The sequence below is a fragment of the Dermacentor variabilis genome, chromosome 1 (genome assembly GCF_050947875.1).
Source record: "Dermacentor variabilis isolate Ectoservices chromosome 1, ASM5094787v1, whole genome shotgun sequence".
Classification (NCBI taxonomy): domain Eukaryota; kingdom Metazoa; phylum Arthropoda; class Arachnida; order Ixodida; family Ixodidae; genus Dermacentor; species Dermacentor variabilis.
Genome location: NC_134568.1, coordinates 102061120 through 102073907, shown reverse-complemented (window position 1 = coordinate 102073907; position 12788 = coordinate 102061120). Strand labels below are relative to the sequence as shown.

General features: G+C 43.2%; 1 protein-coding gene across 2 annotated transcripts in view; it reads right to left on the bottom strand.

Annotated features, from left to right (window-relative positions):
* Window positions 1-12788, bottom strand: part of LOC142582022 (uncharacterized) — a 119466-nt gene that overhangs the window by 8794 nt on the left and 97884 nt on the right. For both annotated transcript variants that reach the window (XM_075691447.1, XM_075691455.1), the window contains exon 12: window positions 9849-9933. In XM_075691447.1, the coding sequence (XP_075547562.1) occupies window positions 9849-9933 (85 nt within the window). The remainder of the gene's footprint in view (window positions 1-9848; window positions 9934-12788) is intronic.

The following is a 12788-nucleotide window of genomic DNA, read 5'->3' as shown; positions in this document are numbered from 1 at the left end:
CCACCGAGCCTGTGGAACAGCCGTCGAAACCCAGGGAAGCTGCTGAACAGGGTCGCCACTACCCACTACGTCAGTGCAGACCTCTTGACCACTACGGCACCTAATCCTACGATGGGACAATAAACAAGTGTGGGGGAGATGATATGTTGCGCGCCTAGGTGACAAGGCGTCACAGCTAGGCATGTGCCTTGGTAGTGGCGCAAGTGTTATCACTCTTTGGTTGTGCTTAAAAGCGCCGGCATTCAAGCTGGCGCGCACTTTCTTTCCTGTAGCATAAAACCGGGCAGTTCACCTGCCGCTGTTAAGTTGATGACTAAATAAAGCTGTATTGTTTCGCTCTACCATTGCACTGTCCTTCCTTCAGACACGACAGACGTCAATCGCACAAGCGCACCTACGTACCTGGCAATGCTGTGATGTCACTCACAGTGACACGTGACTTTGAGAATTACTCAAGGAAACGTCAGTTATATGTTTAATTTGTTGCTTCAATAAACAAATTAAAGTATAGAGAAATAATAAAACATACAAACCGAATGTCTGCATGTTTTTGTTTTACTTTGTACCATAGTGATAGATTTGAACAGTCAACTGATTCTTTAACAGTGCCACGTGAACATTGACTGGCCAAACGGCCAGTGCCTTCTAACGGTGTAAAACAACGAGAGCAGCAAGAGTGGTGCATGCGCACAACATTCACTCAAAGTGCAAGTTCCGTCTCCTAGGCTCTTCCTATCAGCACGACACAGCCCCTGGCACGATTAATTTGGTGCAAGCTTCCTGGCTTATTGAAGATAGCAGGAGCGTGTGCCTCTCGCTTGCATCCATTAAAAAAAATTTTATTTTTAGCATGTGCTGCTCTAGTGTGCATGCACAGGAAAATACTGAACAAAACGTGCAAAGCTGCAAGGCAACTGTGTCGTAGGGGCAGGAAAGAGTAGCACAGGAGGCGATTATCAACTTTTCGACCTAGTTTCAAACATGCTGCATCAGCTATTTCTCCTTTCTTGTGCGCTTTGTTCTTTGTCTTTCGGTGCATGTGGCCTACAGCAGCATATTATTGCAACGTCAAAAACAGGGGTAGTAGTGCGCTATTGAGGAGGCACAGCAGCGGGTCACCTTTTTAATACCGAGCACAACTGCTACTTCTTCTTCTTCACTGCGCCTTCACAAAAACGCTCATGCCTACTCGCGTTGTCCTCTTCTTCATCGGAGTACTGGCACGGCAATATGTTATAACTAGGATGCGTCGGGGCTCCCGTGCACTTTCTGCCTCCGATAAGCAGGGAAGCTTCCATGACGAGGGCAGTGCCATATGGACCTGTGGGAAGGGCGTAGCAGACGAAACTTGTGCTTCAAGTGAAGTTTGTGTGCATGCGCTAGTCTTGCTGATCTCGTCACTTTGCGCCGTTAGAAGGTGCTGACCGGCTGGCCAGTCGATGCTCGCGCGGTACTGTTAAAGAATCGGTCGAACGTACTTTAATTTCGTCTGCTTGTTCCCGTGTCGTGCAGTCATGCGCGCAGATAATGAAACTAACTTATTTTCTACCATTGTCCAGTGCCGCAATCACGCTCTTTCATCCCTCGTGTTTGCCTCAGTGCTCGTGATTGTGGCACTGACTTATACCACTAATCAAGTGTTCTCGTGCAGAGCCTGCAAAATTGTCTGCTGCGTGAAACGAGACAAACGCAACAGCTCGCGTGCGAGACCATCACCGAAAGTGCGCCACTCAGTAAAAATGCGTGCGCAGGGGAGAGAGAGAGAGAGAGAGAGAGAGAGAGAGAGAGAGAGAGAGAGAGAGAGAGAGAGAGAGAGAGAGAGAGAAAAGAAGGTGGGGACCATGACATAATTGTCACGCGATCCTCTCCAGCTCCAGTATGGGATAATGCACGAAAGGAATTTTGAATGCGGAGGCTAGACGGGGCAAGTGGAAAGAGTGTCTATGTTAGCGGTGACACTCGCCTCTTGAAATCATGGGTTTGCGGCACTTCAAATATTTCTCTCTCTGCTATTAAAAAACTAATCTGAAAAATTCTTGCAGTAGAACACTCCTTAGAGGGCACGTAACACCTTCCAGTGTATAACCAAAATTTGCTATGTTGCCGGTGAGGGGCCCTTTAACTATTTTGTTACCGCGAGAAAATGGTTGTTTCCTATAGGTCTCGGAAAAAAATTATTTACCACTACAGATAATACTTCAGCACACACTGCAGCATAGCATATTGTGCATAATGAAATGCTCTTTCCAAAAACATGTTGCCAAAAAAAAATATTAGGTAAAACATAAAAATTCTACAATGCACCATTTTTGCTGTCAGTTGATAAAAACAACAATAAAAAAACATGATATCTACAAAAAATATGAATATCAGATAAAATTCAGGATATACATTTCAAAGATAAATAACCCAGAAATAGTGTGTGAAAGAATGAATGCTCAGTACACTGCCGTTCTTCGGATACAAAAAAGGAACTAAGACCAGTTCATCGCTCACGCCATGCGGTGAAGCAGTTCCTGGATTTTGTGAAGCATAGGTGCACTCCACAATTTTCCCACAAAACATATGGTTTTTGTTCAACTTTGTGGTCATCAGAACACATTTTGCACTTCTTCCTCTTCTGAGGATGGTTCGGTGAGAAGTCCAAGGAATGTACTTCATCAGTTCGTCTCGAGTCATGCACATCTTCAAGGACCGATTGCTTTCAGTGTAGCTGGGCAACTACAAGGTTATACATCCAAGCATATCTGTTGCTATTTTGCACAATGCCTTGATCACCTCTTCAGAGAAGAATAGTAGAAAGAAATCCCACGCCTTTGTAAACTGTCTTGCACTGATCCGTAATGCTAAGCTGAGATGTGCTATGGGCGGCCTTCTTGGCGTGAACAGAAGTTTCTTTGCTGCCGATGGCAGCACATTATGACCAAGCGAAGTATGCACCCTGAAGATAATCAGTAGAGCTCTCAGGTCGTGAGAAAAGATGGGCAGATAAGCACACACAAGGAAGGAGACCGCTCAAGGCCGTAAAGGATACTTGCCGGTGAACAGCTGCGGATGTCTTATGCAGACTCAAAACACTGTCGCCGTCATGGCTTGAATATGCTTTACAGTCATCTTCAGAATCATAACTAGAGTCCTCATCACTAAATTCAAGTGCAGGTGCAGCATAGTTTCGAGCAGGACGCTTTTCTCGCGATGCAGCAGGACAGAATGACACCATGGGAGCGACTTTCGATAACTGTGCAGTGACACCGGCAGCGCCCCTTGCTGGAATTTTACGAGAGAAGCTTTACCGAAACTCTTGGAAAATAGTTGCAAAAGCCGAGTCCACATGTTGGACATGCGGTGGACCTTCAGAAAAACACTTTAATGGGACAAAACGACTCTGACACCAAACCAAAGCTTGCTAGTGAACAGGTGGTGTCAGTTTTGGTTAATTATCACCGCTTAGCACTGTTGGACGGCAAAGCCGACGATATAATTTAATTTGTGATGTGCTGGGAGTAATTTGATTACAAAATCTTGATGCTAGTGCGGCGTAATCATGAGCGGCATGCTTTTTTGCAGAACCTGGCAGAAGGTGACAGCCATGCCTCTTCTCGCTACAACATACGCACATTAGTTCGCAAAAAGGTCCATCGCCAAAGGGAGAAAATTTAAACTGATTATGAAAGTGCAGTGCCTGTGACTGGATGGCCTTATATGGATAAGAAACTGTTCCAATAAATCGAAATTGGCAATCTAAAGCATTGTTCACCGGTGAATGATTTGAATAGGCATGGTAACGAAAGAGTTAACTATTTTCTTATCACTAGAAATGTGCTCATTTTTGGCGTTCATGTGTTTTTAATGCTTTATTTCAAGACATATTAGTAGTTGCAACGTATTCCATAATACATAACATTGTATCCTGATTAGGGATATCTGAAACTTTCGAACAACAAATTGAATAGTGTCCTATTCGATTTGGTATTCGAAGTGAGTAGTCACTATTTGTAAATGCGAATAATTTTCTAATACTTTTCGAATTTCTGAGAATGTCAACTGCGCCCAAATAAACATAAAATTTGGAACCAATCTTGAACCAAATGTTGTCAGGTTGGGGAGAATTGACAAGCTTCCTCATACTTTATTGTTTTCAATCAGCTTTTCTGTGCAAACAAGCCGGCCTAGTTGTGCACCCTGAACTGGCGTTGGGGCCTTCACGTGGTTTGTAGAGTACTTGAAGAGTACTGTACAGTAATGTACAGTGTTGCACAGTATTGTGCAGTAATGAATAAGAACATTTGCGCAGGTGGTTTTCAAAAAGTAAGAGATCATATTGCTAGTCAAACTTCTGCCGAAGGTTGGTCTGAAATCGACTGTGCTCTATTGTGTAGTGAAAACTTCACACAATGGGAAGCACTGCTTGTAATAAGTTTTACGTATGTTGTCGAAGTGCTAATGCATAATGGTCACCCACACCGGGGAAAAATAAAGGTTCACTTTATGTTAGTCAGTCATCAAAACAACACGCACTCCTGAGCGTGTACCGATATTTGAGACCGTTAAAACAGCATAAATGTTGAATTGGAAAGTTTGACAACCTGAACGAAGCTGTGTCTTCACCATAGCTGCCATTTAAAAATTATGTTGCAAAATAGACCAAAGTGCAAATTTTCTGTTTGATTGGGGAAGTGCTAGGAGAACTGCGAGGCTAGTTTCGATGATACCTACTGTCGAAGTTTTATTTTTCCAGACTCATCCAATATGCCAAAACTTGTCAAATTTAACCAATAGTTAAAGTGCAGCCGTTATTTTATGGTGTCCCTCATGGCAAAATTTTAATGGCACAATTCAACAACATGCCAAAAAACCGTTTACCAAATTGATTGATTTCATTAGGCCTGCCAAGAAACGAGTTGATGTACGGTACAAAGGAATCCCCCCCCCCCCCCCCCCCCCCCAAATAGATACTGATATGGCTCCACAGAACTCTTCGTAATTGTATTGTCAAGTTCTCCCACTAGATGGGTATAGGTGGACACTTCACAAGCCAGTAGCCAAGTTGAGATCACCATAATATGTGGTATGTGTTTGTGGTGACAGTTATTCCAACTGTTGTCGCACTACTCTTGTGAAATATGACGTCTGTTCGTACTGAACAACGACTCTGCTAGGGATTTTGATTCCTCCTTGAAAAAATTACCAAAGAAACACTTGAAATGGCTCAAACAACATTTATAGAGGAGGTACTGAGCTCTATACGAGATTTTGAGTGGCTTTGTTGGCTCCAAGAGGAGAAATGAGCGCTAAAGTCCATCATCCTTCTGGACCTTCAACCAGTCGTGCCTACAAGATTGTTGAAAACGCTCAACAAAAAACCAACAAGTGTCTTCACACAATGAACAAGATTTCAGAAACTGCTGGCATAAGCTGGAGCTCATATAAGTGGATATTGAGAGTGGAATTGGACATGAGATGCGTTGATGTGAGAAAAACAAGACAAAGAATACTTGTCCGATTTTGTGCCACGATTTCAAAAATCTCGCCATAAGTGACCAAGGCCTTCTTTTGAAGACTGTCACGGGTGACATAAGCTGGTGCCATGGGTATGACTCCGAAACCAAGCAAGTTTCAAGACAGTTGAAGATGTCTACTTCATCCAGACCGAAAAAATTCAACAAGTGCACTTGTGGGAGGGAAGCCTTGTTTCTTTTTCTTTTTTATTTCTTGGTTTTTGTGGAATTGTGCAGCAGGCTTTGCTCCGCCTGAACAAACTGTCAATCACCCATTTTATTTGGAATTATTAAAAGCGATTAAGAAACAATGTGCACAGGAAATGCGTAATCGTGTGGAATGTCCGCGGCTAGTTCCTCTATCATGACAGTGCCGTAGCTCTAACATCTTTGGCTATGACGTGGTAATTAGCTAGCCTCTTAGGGATGGGCCGACATTACCCATGCACGCTACTCATAGGACCGAGCTCCTTAAGATTTTTTGCATTTTAAAGCAGAAAGTTCAATAAATGAAGGAGATTTAACTGTACACAAGGTAAAGGCAACTTTGCAGGAAGCAGTCAGCGAGCATAAAGCTTGAGGAGCTCCAGAGCTGCTTCGAACAGTAGAAGAAAAGGTTGAATTCTGTAGGAAATTAGGTTGAATGGAACTAAGTGTTTTTTCTTGGCAATACAATCACTTTCATGAGATTTCATGCGACTTGGCTGCAGAAGTGTCATTGTCTACAGGCGATAGCACTTCTAGCAGTTCTAGTCACGATATATTGGCACTGTGCCAGGGACGCTGTTCCTTGTATCCCCAAAAGTGATTGACTGAGAATACAGCTCCGGAATACCTGCCTCCTGAGAAACATGTTTAGAAACTGTGAATGATCAAATACAGCAGGACCTCACCATTGGCGTATCCAAAGGGGGGGGGTCGACCCCCCCTCTTTTCCCACAGAACAGAAAGTTTCAGGAGGTGGGCTCCGAAAGAGCGTCATGGATGAAAGGGAAAGCTTGAATGTGAAAGCAAGGCGAGGGCTTGTGGCGGTCCGAAGGGGAAAGAGGGGGCTGTCATGTTACCGTTCCTAGAACTTAAGTTTATCCAGTTTCCCCGCAACCACTGTCGTGTCTATAATAGTAGTGTTACCTTGCCTTTTCACCCCCCCACCCCTTGTATGGGAACTGCGAGTGAAGAGTGGCAAGGCTGTTATTGGCTGTTATTCCAACACCCTCTAGACTAGAGGGTGTTGGTTCTACCCATTCTCTGCCCCCTCTCTCTGTTCTCTACCATTCTATCTAGCGTCCCTCTGGACTTGGGCATAGTAGAAAGGTAAGCGCTGCAATTTCTGTAGTGGTCTTGCGGGGGGTGACGGATAATTACAGCTGTCAAGAGGCTAATGTGGCGATTAACGGCCAGGAAGCTCCAGAGGGCATTGTGCACATTCAACACGGTGCACAGGTCCAAACGAGTTGAGTTTCTGGCGTCTTCTTTCCTCTCTGCCACGCTCCTTCCATGTATATATACGTACTGGACCCCCCCCCCCCCTGCAGGGCAAACATTCGAAAAAAAAAAAAAAAACAAGCGTCACTTTAAAAGAATGCCGATTTGCAAAATATATCAAGGACAGGTGTGCTGGGCCAGGGAAGCTAAAAAACTGCCACAACAAGCAGGTGGGAGGACAGGTAATAGAATGGCCTTGAAATCCACATAGAAACAGAAATATAGGAATGTTAGCGGCCGCCGCACCATTCAACTAACCGGTGAATGTTCAAGAGTGTGACAGTGACTTATGGAAAAGAATGCCAAGGAGGGGAGTGGAGTTACGGATACGAGGAGGGGGGGGGGGAGCATAAAAGGCGTCAAGAACGAAGCTGGCGGATAATTATGGACATAGGGAGAGCGTCTCATGAATGCCCGATCGCACAACATCAGACAGCTGTAGCCGGTCGCCTAGCTGAGGTTCACCTACCACATCGTAACACATGTTGCTGGCTATGGAGAGCCCATCCTAACAAAACAACTCAGCGATTTTCAGAATATAAGGGTGTCAGGAGACACGACGCTTTGAAATCTCTCGGAGCTACTGGCCCTTATTTTTATTTTGCTGCGAACAACGGACGCCGTAATTTTCACACAGGTTTCTAAACAGGAAGCAGCTGTGCTTAGGACTGTCTGCTTCATCAGTTCCAGAGTGTGATGAAATAACAACATGCATCATGTGATGACTACAATACCATGATTGCAAGTTACTTCCAAACATCTCTTCAAACAAGTCGGACAGCATGTCACCAAAAGTGAGTGAAACTTGCGCCCCCCCCCCATCATATGATACTACCAAAATTCTAACGCAAAACTCAGTTCCTTTATTTTTAAATCTAGAATAATGTAGCATGCCCACAATGCCGAAAGCTTGACTGAGCGATAGGAAATTTTAAAAATAGTGCCCGCCCTCTCCTATACGTAGCCGTGGCCCTACCACACACTAGAAGGTCTGGCTGGAAAGAACGGAGATCTCCATTGTTACCTGGGCTACAACAAGTTTGGCCTGCAAATGAGAAGACACACGATAGTGTGCTGTTTTGTTTTTGTATGGCCCCGTTTTAAGCACTGTTCGTTTTTCCAAGTCATGTACCTGCTAGGTCATCAACATACATTACATAAATGCATCAATTCATGATCGAAATTTTAGTTTTTTTTATATCCTCATTTTTAAATATAGCATAAGGATGATAGCATCATTTGATGTGAAGTGGCTGCAAAACGTGCGTTCTCATTGTTAAAGCATTCTTGTCCGGGGAGTGCTAGGATTTCGTCTTTGCATGGTATACAACCTATATATATATATATATATATATATATATATATATATATATATATATATAGAAAGAGAGAGAGAGAGAGAGAGAGAGAGAGAGAGAGAGAGAGAGAGAGAGAGAGAGAGAGAGAGAGAGAGAGAGAGAGAGAGATGAAGGAAGAGAAGGAGTGATAGCTGTTGGCGGAAAACCCCACCGAAATAAATTTCTGGCTACGCCACTAGGCCTGGCTGCTTCGACATTCTCCATGAAGTTTTCTGCTGTTCGGTCCCATGTTTTTAATTTAAGAATACACTGCCATCAGCAATGGCACCAACTCTGCCTTCATAACCCTTGCTGATAGCATTGATGCGCAGAAGGCACTGCAAGGGTATTGCATTGCATTGCATTGTATTGCATTGCATGTCTATTCCAAAAAGTCAGCTTCGCCGTACTACATCGATTTTATGCAGTCAAGCATACGCAATGTATGGTGATGAAGTATACCAAGAGTGCAAAGGGGACACTGTCACGGGATGTGAAATGTGTTCTTTAATTACACATTGCATGAAACCTCTGGTGCATTGCATGGTGCATGAAACCTCTGCGACACTGATGAATTTTGTGAATAAGCATTGCTGCACTCACTGGAACTTGCTCTGGAATGACTTAATTAGCCTGTCTTCACACTGAGTACACTTTCCAATGGTGCGAAAGGTGTTCTTGAGCTCACCACATCAACAAAAGTGGTGTATACTTGTAAACAATGAAAGGTGAACATTGTACGCATTGCAATAGATTAGAAGCACTAACTGGGTAAATTGGAGCATGTTCAAGGAAATGAAACGGCATCAGATGACAACTGGACAGAGAAAGAAGAAGCAATAAGCACATTAGTATGCATGTATATGATGGGCTGCTATGGTTTAAGTGGTGTGAAGCGGGGAAGTCCCAGGTCTAAGGCCACAACTACCTGTCCCAGCCAGTCCTGCGCTCTACTTCAGCCTCTTCCTAGGCAGCGATGTCAGTGTTGCTGTTTGGCACATCAGCTGATTGGGCACGAGTTCCCACAGCAGTCAGGTAAGATATTAGGGTCAGTAATGACCCAGTTAGGTCACAACTACATTTTACTATAACTACACTTTACGGAAGTGCAGTACGGTCCACTAAAGGGAACACTCTAATGTGCGGCTCTCACATTTCTGGCCTCCGACTAAAAGTGCAGGTTGAAGCTATCTCAGTGGACTGCATAGGTGTGCAGACAGGTGCCAGAGCCACCAAGCTGGAAGATTCTACATTTGTTAAAGGGAAAAATTCGTGCATGCTCTGCATTCATGTGTTCCCTTTAACAGTAGAAATTTAATAAGTTTTCTCTCTCTCTCTCTCTTTCTCTCTCTTTAACAGTGGACTGCACTATACATACATTATTTGAGATTCTACTGTATAAACCTGTACTATATAAAAAATCAGAATTGCTGTGTATCAATACATAACTATTTTTTCTTACGCATTGTAAATTAAATTATGGGAGGTAGCACACAGTAACAAAGCATCATGACATGAAGAGACTCACCATTGAATGTTCCTGCAGGCATGACAAGTGACATTCTTGGCATTCTGGTCCTATTTTCAGAATTTGCTGATAGGAGAAGATAGTCCTGAAGTACAAGAAGTCAGAGGACTTGAGACATGGCCTTATGATGACACGACATGTATGAGTGAGCAGTGAAAGATGATCACATAGCAAAGAAAAAATTTAACATTGAAAGTAACTGTAGGTTTCCACAGACATCACAGAAAGGAAGGGGGCCCACCATGTCTACCCATACAGTGTTTGTTTTGGCAATGGAATGGATATGAGAAACATCATCCGAAAACGAGAAACACTGCCCACTGATCGACTTCATGAACTAGCTGATTAATGCACCAAGACACATGCAAGACATACTGTGCACTAATCAGAATAATGCTGCGATAGGAAATAAAAAAATCAATTTCTCTCGTAGCATGAAAGATAAATAACCTAGACCCTCAAAGTAAATTCTGCTTTCCCATAGTACTTTGTTCATATAAAATTGTCATTTTTGGTGAGCAGTGCTCAGCATGGCTACCACAGTCTCATTCCTCATGTGCACATCACTGAAGCTCCTTGTGCTGGTGCGTGTGCCGTTCTCATGTACAGAGGCATTCCTGGTGGTTAAGTACTACTATGGCATCTTCATATAAAGCAATAAACTTCAATATTATGCCTCTCTCACCATCCCACTAACAATAGAGGCCTCACTTGCCTTGGTTATACTTCCCTACTCATATGGCTGCACGATTGTTGAGTAATAAAATTTCAATAATTTCAAGTTTCCAGTAAAGTCAGCCTCACAGTTGCTTACAAATAGTATGTTACGGGAAACAAAAACTGCCAAAAAATACTAAAGTTAGAGCAATAAATATAAAGTTGAAATTTCTTTCTAAACCAGAAATTAAAAAAAGAAACAGACATCAGAAAACGGGTCATCTCTTCAAATTATCCACTAATTAAAAAGTTTCGTAATCATTAATTTGTTCTGTTAGGTCTCTGTTCACAACAGAAGGTTTGGAGCTGCTGACATTTGATCTCATACCAGTTTTCAAAACACACAAAGATTCCTTCTCCTAATCCCTGCAATGCAAGCAAATTGTTCACTTTTTTCCCATCGGAGATTGGAACTGAGTGCCTAGGGAACACAGAGAGCCACGTGTGCAAGAAACATCAATTGGCAACATCATTTGACGTCTCCCGGTCCGTACTATGAAAGCTAAATTATATCTCCCCTATTATGACACTACTAGTCTGACTTGTGCCATATATGTGCTTGCCTTCGCCGCTGATGTTCTAAGACAATGCCTGTCACTAGCTGCATGGCTGACGTCAAGAGCTCTGCTTGGCCATGTGGTGAATTGTGGCGTACTTCTTAAAAACTTTCTCTCTCTCCCTTTTTTTTTTTACTGTTGCCTTTTATATTATCTAAACATGTCATCCCGAGAAAAGGAAGAAACTTTGTAACGCCGGTTGTTGCAAATGTGTGACATACCGAATAAATGCAGCCAATGCCCTAGCAATATGTTTTTTGGCTCAAGCACCGGCTATCGCATATTCACAGCAAACAGTTGCTGTCACGTACATGTGGCACCATCCAGGTGCACTAGCGTGCAGCTGACAAACATTGTTTGGAGCTGCAATCAATAAGATGCTCACAAACTTTACCATTATGCTATGTCCCGAATTCATGACATTCAGTATTTGTGGCATTCAATGTGTGTAGCAATGTGATGTCCAGTGACCTGGAAAATGCCTTGTTTTCAAGCAGGGAATGGATGCCGAGTCCTTTTACAAGAAGAAAGGGTTTTGCATGTGCCTTCTATCAAAAGATAAAAGTGATGACAGCTGCCTCAGCAACAGCAATGAAGACAATCAAATCTATACTCCTAAACATGAGAGGAAACAGTCACCACTCAGTCAGCGTGAAACACTTTTCTAACTAATCACAGAAGGACCTCACTATTAAAGTATGTCACCTCACAAATCTCCTCCTACAAAAATTTTTCAATTGCTTCAAGCATAAGTGGAGTTGGACGTAGTTATCTCACTAATGAGCAGCTTTCTCCCTCATTTCACCTTCATAAGCGTGCTGCAAGCTAGACATGGGAGTAGCCAGGGTGGCAAAGCAATGCCAAAAAAGTGAGTGTCTTAATGGTGAGAGAGCTTGTAGCGTCAATCTGTGGCTGTCGCGGTGGACTGCGCTACACAGTACACTGCTGCTATTTCAGAGGCCATGTGCAGCAGACACAGTTATGCGCAACTGCCATGTGTAGAATGGCAGTGCAAAATGAAATGTTCTTTCTGTCCTTTTGAGATTGCAGACATATATATTTTTCATTTATTTATCTAAAAATATAGTAATACAGTAATAGTATTACTGGAAATGTTACTTGTTACTCATGCTGCCAACACAGTCCAAAGAAACAAAGATAGCTAAGACATCTAGGTTCTCGGTGGCTCTTTCGTTTAATGCTGCGCTCATGTGTTTTTCGTTCGTGGTGTCGAATCAAGGTGTTTTGTTGAAGCCGAAAGGGTCCTTGCTGTCGATTACCTTATTTTGATCGGTCTCAAAGATTTTAGTGATGACACCGCGGTAATTGTTGCACAGTGTGTGCCAACCTGCCCAGAGGGCCGCATCTGATCCTCTTTTTTTTTAAGACAAAGAGCCTTTCAAGCGAGCCGGAGGTTAGAAAAAGGGAGGTGTTTGTGTGTAGCGGGCCTCCGAAAGGTGCAAGCACTTGTTCGTGGCATTGCTCCACTGGTACAGGTACGATACTCTACTGTTCTCGAGCTTCATAGGCAATTCTGCACTGCGACTCATGCTGTGGTATACAACGTATAGCATCTTACAATATACAGGCAGTAACGTTTGTCTTGCTTTCAGAAGCTAAATACAGGTATTCTGCACTGAGGCTAAAACTAATGTTACCTGGTCAA